Source organism: Bos grunniens, chromosome 8, assembly GCF_055505025.1.
Source record: "Bos grunniens cultivar Pamir isolate PY7600 chromosome 8, Bosgru_T2T1.0, whole genome shotgun sequence".
Lineage (NCBI taxonomy): Eukaryota > Metazoa > Chordata > Mammalia > Artiodactyla > Bovidae > Bos > Bos grunniens.
Window position 1 is genome coordinate 78,933,935 of NC_141172.1, and position 18,023 is coordinate 78,951,957.

The 18,023-nt window shown below is 41.8% G+C and overlaps 1 protein-coding gene across 30 annotated transcripts in view; it reads right to left on the minus strand.

Annotated features, from left to right (window-relative positions):
- The window catches only part of GOLM1 (golgi membrane protein 1), a 59,913-nt gene that overhangs the window by 11,382 nt on the left and 30,508 nt on the right, over window positions 1–18,023 (minus strand). For all 30 annotated transcript variants that reach the window (XM_086416874.1, XM_086416868.1, XM_086416873.1 and 27 more), the window contains exons 4-6: window positions 16,221–16,275; window positions 12,843–12,945; window positions 3,349–3,478 (exon numbers count right to left, since the gene is read on the minus strand). In XM_086416874.1, coding sequence (XP_086273000.1) covers window positions 3,349–3,478; window positions 12,843–12,945; window positions 16,221–16,275 — 288 coding nt within the window. The remainder of the gene's footprint in view (window positions 1–3,348; window positions 3,479–12,842; window positions 12,946–16,220; window positions 16,276–18,023) is intronic.

Here is an 18,023-nt window from a genome sequence, read left to right on the forward strand (position 1 = left end):
CCCCAACTCATTCTATGAGCCCAATAATGACCCTGATACCTAAGCCTGACAAAGACATTACAAGAAACGAAACCTGTAGAACTAATGTGAATATAGACCCCCAAATCATCAACAAATACTAGTAAATTAAATCAAGTGACATACAAAAGGATTATACATCATGGCCAAGTAGGATTTTCCCCATCAATGCCAAGGTTTAACATCAGAAGTCAATTCATATAATACTATGTCAGTAGTGTAAAGGATAAAAAACACACCATCATCCTCGTGGATACAGAAAAAACACTGGCAAAATTCAACAGCTTTTCTTCATAAAAACACTCAACAAATTATGAATAGAGGGGAACTTCCTCAACTTGATAATGTGCATCTATGAAAAATACACAGGCATACCATGAATATATCACAGGTTCAGTTTCAAACCACTGCAATGAGGCAAATATCACAATAAAGTGATCACACCGATTTCCTGGGTTCCCAGTACATAGAAAAGCTATGTTTACACTATTCTGTAGTCTATCATAATAGTACTATGTTTAAAAAATGTACTACCTTAATTAAAAAATACTTTATTTTCTAAAAATGCCAAAACATTACAAGAGTAACATCAAGACCCTTGATCATAGATTTCTATAATAAATATAATAATAATGAAAAAGTCTGAAATATTTTAAGAATTACCAAAATGTGACAAAGGGACACGAAGTGAGCAAATGCTGTTGGAAAAAAAGGAAGCCAATATACCTGCTCAACACACAGTTGCCACAATCCTTCAATGTGTAAAAAACACAAACATCTGTAAAGCACAATAAAATGAAGTATGCTTGCACAGTTAACATCAGACTTAAGAGTGAAAGAGTTAAAAGCTTTCCCCCTATGATCAAAAAGAAGACAAGGATGTCTATCCTCACCACTTCCATTTAACATTATACTGGAGGTTCTAGCTAGGGCTATTAGGCGATAAAAAGAAATAAAAGGCATCCAGATTGGAAAAGAAGATGTGAAACTACCTCTATTTTTAGATGACATAATCTTGTATTCAGAAAATCCTAAAGAATCACAAAAAATACTACTTGAACTAATAAGTTCAGAAAGGCTGATACAAGGTCATTATAAAAAATGAATTATCTACACACTAGAAATAAACAGTTGAAAATGAAATTAAGAAAACAATTCCATTTATAACAGCATCAAAAATACTTAGAAATAAATTGAACAAAAGAAGTGCAAGAATTCTGAAAACTACAAAACATAATTGAAAAGATTTTTAAAGGACTTAAAGAAATAGAAACAAATCCCACATTCACACATCAGAAGACAAGATGTTAAGATGACAACACCTCCCAAGGGACTTACAGACTATAATCTCTGTCCAAATCCCACCTGGTTTGAAGACACTGATAAGCAGATCCAAAAATTCGTATAAAAAGTCATCCAGTGCAGAATTGCCAAAATAATCTTGAAAAAGGACAAAGATGGAGCAGTCAAAGCTGCTGATTTCAAAGTTTATTACAAAAATACAGTAATCCAGACTGTGTACTGTGGACATGAGGATAGAAAAAGAGATCAAAGGAACAGACAGAGAGTCCAAAAACAGACCCTCATCTTTATAGTAAACTGATTTTTCTGACAAGGATGTCAAGGCAACTCAGTGGGGAAAAGAATCGTTTTTTTTTTTCCCCCCAACAAATGGTGTTGAGACAACTGGATAGCCACATGCAAAATAATAAAGTTGAACCACTACCTCACATCATATGCAAAATTAACAATATGAATCACAGGACTAAAAGAAGAACTAAATGCTAAGAACTTTACAAGTCTCACAAGAAAAAACAGGCGTAAATCTTCATGATGCTAGGTTAGGCAAAGCAGTTTTAGATATGACACTCATAGAACAAACAACAAAGGAAATAGATAAACTAGACTTAAAATTAGTAACTTCTCTACTTCAATGAACACCATCAAGAAAGTGAAATGATAACTCAAAGAATGGGAAAAAATATTTGCAAATCATACACCCAATATCTCTATATGAATATATAAAGAAGTCTAACAACTCAATAATAAAAATAACTCAATTTCAAAATGGACAAAGGATACAATTTACAATTTCTCCAAAGAGAAATTACAAACAGCCAACAAAGCATACATGAAAAAATACTCAATATCATCAACTACTGGGAAATGCAAATCAAAGCCATAATGAGATAGCACTGTACACCTACTACAATGGTTATAATGAAAAAGACAAATGTAATGACAAGAGCTGGCAAGGATGTGGCAAAACTGGTACCCTCAATAACTGTCGGCAGGAATGCAGAAGGGTAAGATCACCTTCCGAAACAGTATGGCAGTTTCTCAATACACTCTGGAGAGTTACCACACGATCTAACGATTCCACTCCTAGGTATATACCCAAAAGCAATGAAAGCCTATGTTCACACAAAAATGTGTGCATGAGCATTCACAGCAGCATTATTCAGTCGCCAAAAAGTGGAAATAACCCAAATGCCCATCAGCTGACAAATAAACAAACAGAACACAGCACAAACAGTGGACTATTATTCAGCCATACACAGGAAGGGAGCGCTCGTACATGCTGCAACACGGGTGGATCCTGAAAGTTACATGGAAGTCACTGATAAGTGTTATTGTCCGTCATAAATAAATGTCCAGATAAGGCAAATCTGTAAGACAGAAGATAGATCACAGCTCACCTAAGCCTCCAGGAACTGGAAGTAAAAGGCGAGTGAGCTACTGGGTATGGGATTTCTTTGGGGAGTTATGAAAAGGTTCTAACAGTGACTGTGACGATGACTGCATCGCAGTGTGATGATGACGACTTCCCATTTGTGAATATACTAAAACCACTGAACTGTAAATACTACACAGGTGACTCTATGGTAGGTGAAATCTATCTCAATAAAACGGCTACATTTAAAACAAAGATCCCCCAGAAGGCTTTGAACAGCATTTCCATAGGCTGTGCTTACACAGGAGGCAGCCTGACAGCATGGTTCGGATCAGCTCCATCACTGACCAGGTGCACTGACCTTGGGACAGTATTTGACCACCTCCACAGGCCTCAGCGCCCTCAAAACAGAAAAACAAAAACAACTCTCTCCCAGGGTGGCTGTAAGCTTTAAAGGAAGCAATCTCCATACAGGCTGGGGCACAGAGGCTGGGTTCAGAGGCCACCATACTCAGTCAGAGACCCTACACCCTGGGACCAGACTGTTGTGTCTCAGGGAACCAGAGCAAACCAGACAGCAGATAAAGGAACAGGATGCCTGAAGAGAGGTTAGGAAGACCTTTGGGAGATTCCTGGCAGAAAAAGCCCAGGATTACCTGCTGGCTTTGGTCCTTCTGTTCGTTTAGATCGTGTGAAGGCATGGCCTCATTTCCCTTCCTGGTGACTTCTTCTATTCTCTCTTCACATTGCTCCTTCACCTCTTTCATCTGACTGATGCACTGGTTCCTGTGAAGGCGGAAGAAAGCAAAAGAAAAGGACAGCTGTTCAGAGACACTATTTAAGTTTGGCCCTGCTGTGACGGTAAAATCCAATTCCCAGACAGACACAGCTCATCTCTTTCTTGCTTCCTGTACTTCATCTGAAAAAGTCACTAAGGCAGGGCAACAGTATGTTTCACTTATTAAATGACATGAAAACTGGAGTCAACTGCAACTTCCAAAAAATATGTCATATTGTTCTAAAATAAATGAATTTAACTGGTTAAAAAAATTTTTTTAATATAATCTGTGGCATAATAAAAAAAAAAATGTCATCTTTGTCCCCAGCTATCAGCAGAGCTCCTACAACCTTTGGAATTTCCTGAGTAACAGTGTCTTCTGCTATACATAATGAGCCCCTGCACACCATACCTGAGTTTATGCTAAGGAGCTGACTTACTGAGAGGAGCCTACACAGCTTCAGGATGGGGGCTGGTGGCCACGGGAGCCAACTGCATAATGAGAGGGTTGGAGCTTACAGCCCCATTTTCTAGGAAGGAGGGAGAGACTGGAGATTTAGTTCAATCATATGGCCATTCAACGAGTCACGCCCATGTAATAAAACCTCAGATAAGCACCCTAGATCATAAGGCTCGGCGAGCTTCCCATTTGGTGAACATCTCTGTGAACCAGTAAGGAGGCAACCCAACTCTAACAGAAGCTCCTGCCTAACCCCTGCTTCCACCCTAGGCCTTGCCTCATGAGCCCCTACCAATCAGCACTTGCTAAGTTGTATCCTTTATAATAAAACTGCAATTGTAAACACAGAGCTTTCCTGAGTTCTAGAGAATTATTGATCCTGAGGGGGTTGTGGGAAGCCCTGAATCTGCAGTTAGCCAGGCAAAAAGTACATGTGGCCTGGGGCCACCAAGAACTTACGGCTAGCATCCAAAGGAGGGGTAGTCTTGCAGGACTGAGCCCCCTAACGTGGGGTTTGTGCTAACTCTTAGTGGTGTCAAAACTGAATTGGATTTGGGGAAGACAGAATAGATGTATTTTTCACTATTCCTCCACTAAGCACACCTAGAACTCTGGACATTATATTTTCAACAAACAGAAGTAGACTCTGAAAAATGGAGTGATGAAGGCAGACTGGTTAGGGACCTCAGGATCTAGAACAACACAGTGGTGTACCTGGAGAGTACATGGCAAGTCTGCATTTCCACCCCACTCTGACACTAACAAGGTTCCCCTCCCTCTCCCCAGGCAGTGGTGGCATGTCAGTGAAGAGCCAGGCTTTCACCACCAACTGCTCAGAGGTGTCAAAGATCATTCATCGTATCAAGAACCAGGAAGATCTTAAATTGAACGAAGAGAGACAACCAACAGATATCAAACCAACATAACAGAGAAGTTGAAATGATCTGACAAAGATTTTAAAGCAGTCACTTCATTAGATATGTTTCAATGAGTAATTAAAACATGCTTGGAACAAATGAAAAATTTAATAGTTTCATCAAAGAAATAGAAAGTTTCAGCAAAGAAGAAAAGATATAAAGAAGAACCAAATGGAAACTTAATGCAATAATTAAAATTTTAAAACTCAGAGTAGGTAAAGAACCAATGAACTGGAAGATACAACAATAGACATCACCTAATCTAAACACAGAGAGGAAACAGACTTAGGGAAGAAAAAGGACAAAGCTTCATGGACCTACATGACAATTACAAAGGACCTAACATTCACATCATCAGAACCTGTGTAAAAGGTTTTCTCAGCAGGTTCACATAACTAGTCACCTTCACACTGGTCCTCAAGACACTACTCTTAACTTGCTACCCTCCATGACTATATGATACTATCTGCCCTGCCCAGGTCACTCTGAGCTCGCCAGGTTCTTTCTCTCCTAAATTATCTCATCTTCCTTCTCAGCTCCTAGGACTCAATTCTAAATAGCCTCTCCTAAGAAGTCTTTTTTGGAGGGGTAACAGATAAGCATTGATGAAAATGATCTAGGTTAAAAAATAATATTTAAGAGACAGGCACCTTCAAAAAGTATGTAAGTTAGCTTCAGGTTTGGCTAGGTGAAACAAAAAGGCCAAAAGATAGCAGTTTATATTTTCCTCACATAAAAGTAGATCAGAGTTAGTATGGCAGCTTGGAGTTATCACAAATTCAGGTTTCTCTTTCAGGTTTAAAATCCTAGCATTGGTTTCTACCCGCCATGATTACCTCATGACCCAGGATGGCTACAAGTAGTCCAGCCATCTTATGTGAAGCCCAGGCAACAGGAAGCAAGGAGGAGAAAAGGCAAAGAAAAGGGATGTGCACTGAACTATCCTCATGTTCAGAAGTTCTCCTGTAAGTCCCACCCCACAATTTCCTTTCCCCACTGGCCAGAATTTAGTCACCTGGCCATACCTAACTGCAAGCAGGGACTAGAAATGTAGTATTTTTCTGGTAAAAAGATAAGTGGGTGGATAAGCACTGACCAGTCTTTGCCACTGAGAGCTTCAAAATGTTTTGAGTTACAAAACATTGATAAAATAATTGAAGAGTGTCCCAGGTTAAGAACACAACCAATTACATACCATTATGTTAATTTACATACCATTATGTTAATTTACATGGATTAGAGTTGAAGACAGCAGTACAAATTTATGTTTAATTTAAATACAGATAGACAGATACAGAAATATTTACCAATATATAACACAGTTAGTATACACACATACATGTCTCTTTGCTCCATCATCTGAGAGGACCTAGTAGCAATGAGATCCTAGTAGCAAAAAGCACACGTAGTGCCCAGACCTGGTTTCTAAAACACCTTTCTCCAATAAAGAAAACAAGGACTCCTTGGAGAAATGGCTGACTGGATGATTCCAGGACTGGGCCAAGAAATATATGAAAATAAGTCTGAAGCATCTTTTGGTGCCAGATTACAAAAAAATAATTTAAAAGTGGGGTGGGAAGACAAACCCACAATATCACAAGTATGTCAACTGGATAAAGGAACTAACTGAAAAAGTTGCCAGTGGCCAAAGCTGGAAAATTTTAAGAAAAATAAATAAATTAGTATTGGATTATAACCTAAAAGTATAAAATAAACATCCACTAATTCATACTGATATCAATCATTAGACAAACAAGAAGAGTCACATCTCCTGTGCAGGAAAATTCCAGACAACTTCATGCAGACACTCCACCCTTAGGGAAGTGGAGCATAATTTCCCTATCTTTAAGCATAGTGAATTTCTTCCAAAGATTACAGCATAAAAGGAGAAAAAACAGAGTAAGTTTACAATGAAAAAAACCTGATAAACATTACCTCAATCAGATGCTCAACAGTGGTAAGTCATACTGATGCATATACCCTTGATGTGAAGCCATGAGAATGGCATTTCACCTCTGTGGCCTTCCCCTCAAAAATGGGTTGCCCTTGTTTCAACACGAGAAAAAACATGAGATACATCCCAATTGAAGGACATTCTACAAAATGCCTGGACAGCACTCCTCAAAACTATCAAGATCATTAAAAAGTAAAGCCTGAAAAAAAACATGATAAATACAGCATAATTACCACACTCTCTGCCTGGCATATAAGAAAAAAACCTATAAATGAGCCATGTCATGATCTGTGTGCTTTATTATTCGTGAATCTCAGTTTTCATGCTGACATGTTAGACTCCTTTTGTATTATGTAAATCCAGGAAGTAATTATATAAGCTTGGATTAAAACAACTATGCAACTTGTTAAGTTGTATAAGACTTGCAGACTTTGCTAATAATGCCACTTGTACAGTTAGGTTACACCTAATTAAACAAATAAATTCTTGAAAGTTAAAAAAAAGTAAGCCTGAGAAACTATCACAGCCAAGAGAAGCCTAGAGAAACATAACAGATCAATGTAATGTACACCTGGAACAGGAAAAGGACAAAACTAGGGAAAAACTGAAGAAACATTGAATAGAGATGAACTTCAAGATAAAAATAAGGCATATATATTGGGTAATCAATCGTGACAGGTCAGATCAGATCAGATTAGTCGCTCAGTCATGTCCGACTCTTTGCGACCCCACGAATCGCAGCATGCCAGGCCTCCCTGTCCATCATCAACTCCCGGAGTTCACTCAGACTCACGTCCATCGAGTCAGTGATGTCATCCAGCCATCTCATCCTCTGTCGTCCCCTTCTCCTCCTGCCCCCAGTCCCTCCCAGCATCAGAGTCTTTTCCAATGAGTCAACTCTTCGCATGAGGTGGCCAAAGTACTGGAGTTTCAGCTTTAGCATCATTCCTTCCAAAGAAATCCCAGGGCTGATCTCCTTCAGAATGGACTGGTTGCATCTCCTTGCAGTCCAAGGGATTCTCAAGAGTCTTCTCTAACAGTTCAAAAGCATCAATTCTTTGGCGCTCAGCCTTCTTCACAGTCCAACTCTCACATCCATACATGACCACAGGAAAAACCATAGCCTTGACTAGACAGACCTTTGTTGGCAAAGTAATGTCTCTGCTTTTGAATATGCTATCTAGGTTGGTCATAACTTTCCTTCCAAGGAGTAAGCGTCTTTTAATTTCATGGCTGCAGTCACCATCTGAAGTGATTTTGGAGCCCAGAAAAATAAAGTCTGACACTGTTTCCACTGTTTCCCCATCTATTTCCCATGAAGTGATGGGACCGGATGCCATGATCTTCGTTTTCTGAATGCTGAGCTTTAAGCCAACTTTTTCACTCTCCTCTTTCACTTTCATCAAGAGGCTTTTTAGTTCCTCTTCACTTTCTGCTATAAGAGTGGTGTCATCTGCATATCTGAGGTTATTGAGATTTCTCCCAACAATCTTGATTCCAGCTTGTGCTTCTTCCAGCCCAGTGTTTCTCATGATGTACTCTGCATAGAAGTTAAATAAACAGGGTGACAATATACAGCCTTGACGTACTCCTTCTCCTATTTGGAAGCAGTCTGTTGTTCCATGTCCAGTTCTAACTGTTGCTTCCTGAGCTGCATACAAATTTCTCAAGAGGCAGATCAGGTGGTCTGGTATTCCCATCTCTTTCAGAATTGTCCACAGTTTATTGTGATCCACACAGTCAAAGGCTTTGGCAAAGTCAATAATGCAGAAATAGATGTTTTTCTGGAACTCTCTTGCTTTTTCCATCATCCAGTGGATGTTGGCAATTTGATCTCTAGTTCCTCTTCCTTTTCTAAAACCAGCTTGAACCTCAGGAAGTTCACGGTTCACATATTGCTGAAGCCTGGCCTGGAGAATTTTGAGCATTACTTTACTAGCGTGTGAGATGAGTGCAATTGTGCGGTAGTTTGAGCATTCTTTGGCATTGCCTTTCTTTGGGATTGGAATAAAAACTGACCTTTCCCATTCCTGTGGCCGCTGCTGAGTTTTCCAAATTTGCTGATACTTCATACTAATGCAAAATGTGAACAACAGGAATCTGGTGTGGGTTGTACAGGTTGTACTGTCTCGACAATAAGACTGTAAATCTAAAGCTGTTCAAAAATTTTAAATTTATTTTTAAAAATTAAAAACTAAAAAAAAATAAAATAAAAAATTAAAATTAAAAACTGAATTGCAGAACATCCGACTGGTGTCAGAAAGTTATTATTGGGACATACACTCTAATTCAGCCTGAACTCCCAATTAGATATTTCAAGACATCGCTTCAGCTTCCTGCCTGGAACTTATTTTACGAATATTTCAAGTGTCAGAGCTATGAAGTAATTGAATTACCCACTTGTACAAATAAGAAGGCCAGAAATAACCAATGTAGGTGAGGCTGTGGAGAAAAGGGAACCCTTGTGCCCTATTGGAGAAGGAAATGGCAACCCACTCCAGTATTCTTGCCTGGAGAATCCCATGGTCAAAGAGCCTGGTGGGCTACAGTCCACAGGGTCACAAAGAGTCAGATATGACTGAGTGACTAACACTCGTACCCTATTGGTGAGAATATAAACTGATACAACCACTACAGAAAATAGTATTGTGGTTTCTCAAAAAACTAACGAGACAACTACCATATGACCAATTTTACAGAAAAAAACAAAACCATTAATTCAAAAAGACACATGCACCCCAATGCTCACAGCAGCACTATTTACAATTGCCAAGATATGGAAGCAACCTGCTGCCGCTGCTAAGTCGCTTCAGTCGTGTCCGACGCTGTGCGACCCCAGAGACGGCAGCCCACCAGGCTCCCCTGTCCCTGGGATTCTCCAGGGAAGAACACTGGAGTGGGTTGCCATTTCCTTCTCCAATGCATGAAAGTGAAAAGTGAAAGTGAAATCGCTCAGTCGTGTCCGACTCCTAGCGACCCCATGGACTGCAGCCCACCAGGCTCCTCTGTCCATGGGATTTTCCAGGCAAGAGTACTGGAGTGGGGTGCCATTGCCTTCTCTGATCTCACACGCTAGTAATGCTCAAAATTCTCAAAAGGCAGGCAATACGTGAACTGTGAACTTCCAGATGTTCAAGCTGGTTTTAAAAAAGGCAGAGGAACCAGAGATCAAACTGGAGTGGGTTGCGCCATTGCCTTCTCCGATGGAAGCAACCTAAGTGTCCATAAATAGATGAATAGATCAAAAGTGTGATACATGTATGTGTGTGTGCACACACATAGGAATACTACTCAGTAATTTAAAAAAAATGAAACTTTATCATCTTCAGCATATGGATGGACTTGGAGGGCATTATGCTAATTGAAATAAGTCAGAGAAAGACAAATACTGTATGATACCACTTCTATGTTGAATTTAAAAAATACAACAGGCTACTGAATATAAAATAAAAAAGAAGACTCAAAGATATAAACTAGTTACCAGTGGGGAGAGGGAAAGGCAGAGGGGAAATATAGGAGAAATATAGTGGGGAGAGAGAGGTACAGACTACTGGGTATAGATAGGTGTATACTGTACAACACAGGGAATCTTGCCATTATTTTGTAATAACTATAAATGGAAACAGTACTGGGTTATAATCCAGTTCTACAATTATAAAAATTGTATAATTTTTAAAATTTAAAATTATTCCCAATATAAAAATACAGAAAATACCAAAGAGAAAGATAAGAACGTGAGGATTCCAGGAGTAGTTTTGTTATACATTTGTTTGGAGTTTCGGACAGAGAAGCAAGGGAGAAAGGGGTCAAAAAGCACTGTAAGACAGAACAGCTGGAAATTATTTAGAATTAATAAAAAAGAACAAAGGACCTCAACAGACTTGAAAAAATAAATATTTCCCCCCAAAAGAAATAGCAATTAAATAAATACATATACACATACACACATACAAATAAGGAAGTTAGGAGTGATCAGACCAACACTGACCAGGGTCACAGAGACAGAAAGAGGTAAGGCTGAACCCAGAAACCAGACTGAGCAGGGCTCTCTCTATCCCCTGGCTGCCTCTTTGGAGCTGCAGGTATTTCAGAGCCAAGTGTAACTGTACTCAACCTCTCACTCTTGCAACAAACCTTTAGTTCAAAGGACTTGCTGGGTCTCAGAGTACCACACACAGAAGGGCATCAGAACTGCAGAAAAAAAGGGAAGACAGAGCATCTGACCTTGGACAGCAATATAGAGATCAAGGAAAGACCTGGTGAAACATTCATGGAAATAAAATTCTCATGAACATACAAGCCACAGGAGGTGGACAAGTGCACAGTAGCCTAAACGGAGCAAACAAAAAGATGCCTGTGTCAGCAAAGAACAAAATATGTGCAAGTCACTGTGATCAAACAACTTCCCAGAAGCTCAGGATTGGCAATGAGCAGGTGCACAGCCATTTCCAAATTTGTAAATCTACAAAAGGGAAATACTGTTTTCACTTGCTCTCAGCCCTTCCAAAAACAAGTACAAAGAGCCTTGCACAAGATCATGGCATCCGGTCCCAGGACTTCATGGCAAACAGAAGGGGAAAACACAGAAGCAGTGCTGGGCTTCCAGAATCACTGAGGACGGTGACTGTAGCCATGAAATAAAAAGACGCTTGCTCCTCAGAAGGAAAGCTACGGCAAACCTAGACAGTGTATTAAAAAGATAAACATCACTTTGCCGACAAAGTTCTGTATAGTCAAAGCTATGGTTTTTCCAGTGGTCATGCACGGATGTAAGAGTCAGACCACTGAAGAACGTTGAGCACCGAAGAACTGACACTTTCAAACTGTGGTGCTGGAGAAGACTCTTGAGAGCTCCCTGGACTGCAAGGAGAGCAAACCTGCCAATCCTAAAGGAAATCAACCCTGAATATGCATTGGAAGTTCTGTTGCTGAAGCTGAAGCTCCAATACTTTGGCCACCTAATGCGAAGAGCTGACTCATTAGAAAAGACCCTGATGCTGGGAAAGATTAAAGGCAAAAGGAGAAGAGAGCGGCAGAGGATGAGATGGTTGGATAGTATCACTAACTCAATGGACATGAATTGGAGCAAACTCTGGGAGACAGCAGAGGACAGAGGAGCCTAGAATGCTACAGTCTATGAGGTCACGAAGAATCAGACACAACTTATCGAACTGAACAATAACAATACATCAAAGAAAAAAGAGGGCTGGGGTCATGGGCAGCTGGTTGTCTCTGAATCCCAAATTTCCTGTGTCTGGGGTATACTCTTTCTATGAAGGAAAAGGGAGAGAAAAATAAACAGACTACAACTTTACTCTCTACCCTCTAAATTGGTTTTTACTATCTTACTAAGGGGTTTAGCCAAACTTTTTAAATGTTTATTCTTTTGACCACAAAAGTACTCTGATATGTATAAGTATAGAGTTTTTGTATGCTACTAAAGTCATTAGCTTAAAACAGACTGTCCTAACTATATGCTGGAGATCTAATCTACGGCATGGTGACTACAGTTAACAATAATGCATTTTACACTTGCAATTTGCTAGATCTTAAGTGTTCTCACCATACACATAAAGGTAAAGACAGGGGATTATGGACGGACATGGGCGTCATTTCACAATGTATAGGTGTATCAAAATATCATGCTTTTATGTCTTAAACACACACAATGATTATTTGTCAATCCTAACTCTATAAAGTTAAAAAAAAACTCCATTCTCACTGCAAAAATTTGGAAAGACACTTAAAAGCCTCAAGGAAACAAAATGTCCACAGTACCAATGCCGAGTGATAAATTACATGATATTATACCAAACTCCTTAAAGTCTATGACTTTGACTTAGGTCACATCTGAGCACTTTTGGAACAGATTTTTAAAGGCTTTCGATTACCGATTTAACTAGTACACCTGCACTTTACAGAGTTCTCAGTTATGTATTTTTTGGTAGATGGAGTTAGTTATTTCCTGCTAAGGAGAATTGCCCTCTTGCATGATGGCTAACAGCCCCTGAGCGGCGCACACGTGATGCGGACAAACTTACAGGTCGTAGGAGAACTTCCTCTCCAGGTTGGTCTGGTTCTTCTGAAACTGGAGGACATCCTGTTGCAGCCTGCCATAACTCTTCTGCAGGGCCTTTAACTGGTCTAAACCAAGAGGAGGACACGAAATGACTGGGGTCGCCGGCACGGCCATCCTGAGCACAGAAGACACACCAACACCCACCATGGGAACACAAGGGGCCGGGGCACCAAGAGAACAAGGGGGGAAAGAGGAAGCGATGAGGCCAGGGCCCCACCCCAGGAACCTCCCCACCCGGATCCGGGAAGCAGCCCAGAAGGTGTGTGATCCTATAGGAACCAGCACCCGGATTCCTTCCCACATGTTTCTCCTAAATGTCCTTTTGACCTCCAACCCTTACAACGCATCAGGAGGTCCTATCGCCTGTTTCCCTCCTAGACATAACACACCCTGAACTGCTCACAATGCTGCTCTCAGCAGCTCCATATCCTTCAGTCTGAAAAATCGATTTCAACACCTGGTCAGAGAAGCAGCCTCGCCTACGTAATCCCTCCGCACCCCATTCTCAGCCCCCAGGCTACCTGCCAGTATCCTTCTCCTGTTATTTGCTCACAGCCCAATTATTCTCTGAGGCCTCCTGTGCACTCAGTCACCGACCCTCCTGTTTGGGAAACAACAGCTTTCTTTGAGGAAATCCATCTGCCCCATGGCTGCAGCCCTGGCTCGTAAAAGCTCTGCAAAAAAAAGCAGCAGCTCACTGACCAACAACTAAGTTTGCGGCAGAAGGAAGAAGTGCCACAAAGGTGACACCGGAATGGGCTGAGGACAGCGACGAGGGCCTGGGACACAGCCCCGGACAGACCTGAGCTTCCCCAAGGTCGGTCATCACAGTTCTAGACCCAGGAGGCTCTTGGGGCAGTGGGGAGAGGGGAGACGGGTGTGCTGGGGGGAGCGGTTTAAAATTTTTAAAAAGTGAAAGACACTCTGAACTGCTGATACACACTGCAACATGGATCCACCTCAAAAGCATTTATTTATATGACATGCTTGAAAAGACAAAACTACGGGAGTAGAGAATGTTTCACTGGGTGCCTGAGGCTGAAGTGAGGGCGGCGGGGAGGAATTCCTGGAGTGGGACATGAGCTATGTCTTGACTTTATGTCAAAATACACTGAAAGGTACACTACAAAGGGAGAACTTCATTGTGTATAAATTATACTTCAATAAACCTAACCTAAAAAACATAAATTTCGTAACAAACCAAACCCAGGACGGTGGAATACTACTCAGCAATAAAAAAGGAACAGACTATTTACTGCAGCCCCAGTAGCACGGATGAATTTCAAGATAATTATGCTGAGTGAAAGAAGGTTCACAAAAAAGGGTATATGCCATCTGATTCCATATACACAAAATCATGAAAACTACAGACTAGAGGGACAGAAAGCAGATCAGACAGGGCCTGGGGAGGACTATCAAGGGGCACAAAGAAGCTTCTTGGGGTGATAGACGTGTTCACTGTGTTGATGCTGCGGTGGTTTCCTGAAGAGCCACTCGTGTCAAAACTAGTGGGACTGCACTTTAAATACGTGCGGGGGCCTTCCCTGGTGGTCCAGGGGTTAAGAATCCACCTTCCAGTGCAGGGGACGCAGGTTCGATCTCTAGTTGAGGAGCTAAGATACCACATGCCACGGGGCAACCAAGTCCATGTGCCACAACTGGAGAAAGCCTGCATGCTGTGACAAAGACCCAGTGCAGCCAAAATAATTGAATATGTGTAGTTTATCACATGTAAATCACACCTGATTAAGGCTGTTTAAAATACTAAGTATAAGATAGGCTGCAGGCTGTATGCCATCCCTGAGGACAGACCAGCAGGTCATCAGCTCTGAGAAACCCCGGCAGTAAACTGACCCATTTAACTTAGTGTAACTCTGCGTTTCCCCTATTAATATTCTTAGAAGCTGGTTTGGAATTAGAGTTCTAGACCAGCACTGCTGAAAAGGACTATAATTAATATAAGCCACACAGATCATTTAAAATTCCCTAGAACCACATTTTTTAAAAGTAAATAAAACCAGGTGAAATTAATTTTAATAATATATTTCATTTAACCCAACAGATCTAAAATATGATCATGGCAACACAGAATTAATGTAAAAAAAAAAAAAAGAATGAGATATTTTATACTTTTTTTTTAATACTAAGTCTTTGAAACCTGGTGTGTATTTTACAGTTGTAGCACATCTCAATTCAGATGTTAAAGAGGAATTGGGACTTCTTGATCTGAATTTAGATTTCATAATATATACAATTAAAATAATACTGGTATAAGCGAGTTGTCCCAAAGATACTTAAGCTTCCCAATAACTGAGACAAGTATCAGTTTTAATTTTAAATTGCAGAAAAGTAAACAAAAATTAAAACTCCAGTTCTTCTGTCCCATGAGCCACATCACAAATGTTTACTGCCTAAACGAGTCCCACATAGTGGGTCTCAGGGCTACTATTCTGCAGCCCAGTTCTAGACTGACCTTCCCATCTTAGAGGTGGAAACTGAGGCTGAAGGCGCTGAGTTCCTAACTAGGGGCACAGGCGAGACCAGGGTCAGGTCAAGGATCACAGGACCCAGTGCTCCCTTCACCAGGTAGTAAGGCTGCAGTGGCCCCTCTGGCCCCTCTGGTCACACCACACAGAGGGGCTCACCCCATCTCCACCTTCCCCACTGCTGCGGAAGGGCCCAAAGAAAAACAAACTCTGGCTGCCAAACTGAGTGAGAGCAGCAAAGATACGCAATTAAATTGGGCTGAATCACTTTTATATAAATTTCATGAAGAAAATCTGAATTCAGGAAACCCAATGAAACGAGAGCATACGTATATCATATATACATAATATGTATATATATAAAACAGATGACACACGTATCATTTATATATTTCTTAATGTATCACAAAATAAGAATCTGAAATCTCCTCATAACAGCTTGCAATGTATTCAATAACACTGTAAAAAGATAAAGACATACAGTTGGCAAAAAGAATAAAGATTACTCAATTACTCCAACACTACCCATCATTAGGGCTTCCCTGGTGGCTCAGTCAGTAAAGAACGTGCCTGCAATGGAGGAGACCTGGGTTTGATCCCTAGGTCAGCAAAATCCCCTAGAGAAGGGAATGGCTACCCATTCCAGTATTCTTGCCTGTAGAATCCCACAGACACAGGAGCCTGGCGGGCTACAGTCCATGGCGTTGTGAAGAGTTGCACATGATTAAGCAACTAACACTTTCACTTTCTACCCATCATCATATTTTGATAAGAGACCCCAGAATAGGATGGAGCAAAGTTGGGTTTTTCCCAACAAACCTGACATCTGGTGTAAAGTGGGGAGTGGAACTTACCTTGCAAGGTTCTGATGAGCCTCTCGCCTGTGGTGATATTATTCACTAAAACGGCCTGCAAAGAAGATAAACATGTAAAATGAAACACTGACAACCCGACAACTTAGAAAAGCCCTGACGGGACGTGACTGTGGGAGAAAGGCTGGGGAGTAGCCCCTGCACCAGCCCCCCGGTATGAACTTGGATGCCTGGGGAGGAGTAGTATCGGTGTCCCACCACCAGCCTGCAGCCCAGGCAAGGGTGGGCGGCTCCTCTGGCTGTCTCCACTCCATGCCTGCAGAAACAGCAACCCCACAGTAACTGCGGTCTCTCTCTGGGGGAACCCAGGTACAGTCCGTCTCAACCAGAAGTTAAAACTGGCTAGGGGTGGGTGTTCAGCAACCGCTCCACCTGCCTGACAGTCAAAGCTATGGTTTTTCCAGTAGTCATGTATGGATGTGAGAGTTGTACCATAAAGGAGGCTAAGTGGCAAGGAACTGATGCTTTTGAACTGTGGTGTTGGAGAAGACTCTTGACAGTCGCTGGACTGCAAGGAGATGAAACCAGTCAATCCTAAAGGAAATCAACCCTGAAATACTCATCGGAAGGACTGAGGCCTGAAGCTCCAATACTTTGGCCACCTGATATGAAGAGCTGACTCACTGGAAAAGACTCTGATGCTGGGAAAGACTGAAGGCAAAAGGAGAAGAAGGCAGCAGAGGATGAGATAGTCGGATAGCATCACCAACTCAATGGACATGAATTGAGCCGACTCCGGGAGATAGTGAAGGACAGGGAGGCCTGGCGTGCTACAGTCCATGAGATTGCAAAGAATCGGACACGACTGAGCAACTGAACCACCGCCACCACCTGTGAAGCCTCCTGATCCTTTCTAACTTCCAACATTCCTCCTTCCATCCAGACTGCAAGCTCAGGGGATAGAGGGGATCACCCCCAGCTAGCTACATGTTGGGAATGCCCACAACAGAGGACAAAGCAACGGAGGCCTCAGGAAAACAAAGAAGAACACAAAAAAGTAAGCATGTGATCGCGGGGCTCAGTGTAACCAGCAGCCTGTACACAGGCACAGAGTCACCACCAGGTGCCAGGTGGCCCCAGGGCGCTCCACACCTCAGCCCTGTGACCCTCACACAGCTGTGTGAGGAGGCAAAACACAATCCCACTGTGGGGGAAAGGAAACTAAGGCACAGGTGGCTTTAGAGACTTGATTTCACGTGGCCTTCTCAACAGCAAACAGGCAGAGCCCAAGTCCGAGCCTGGCAGGCCTGCCCCAGAGATGAAGCTCCTCCTCACTGCACGCCTGCCAAATGGGGATCTGACCCCAGCAGGACTGCAACCCAGTGACAAATGGGGATCCAAACCCCAGCAGGACAGTGATCTAGTGACTGTACCTGGTGCTGTACCCTGAAGGAGAGGTGACATCAAACAGCAGTCTGCATCACACAGGTAAGTGATCTTTTGTACACAGAGCTAAGTAGGCCACAACATGAAGTTTCTTACTGTGTCATAATCAACAAAGTTTGTCGACCAGCTGGCTGTTACCTGAAGACTGGCTTCTGCCCATTCCTGGGTAAAGGAGGACAATGACGCCCTCCCGGCACCCTTCTGTGCTTCCATTTCCTGATGGATCTCTCTGTCCAGCCCTCAGTCTTTCTTCGTCCTGGACTGGGCTTTCTAGAGGAAGGTGTTTATGAATACAAGGATGCACACCTAGAAACAAAATCTGGCCAAACGATTCTGGTGTTTATTTCAGGAGGTCTGGCACAACAGGAAACAAGTCACAGTGATACCATCTGTACAATT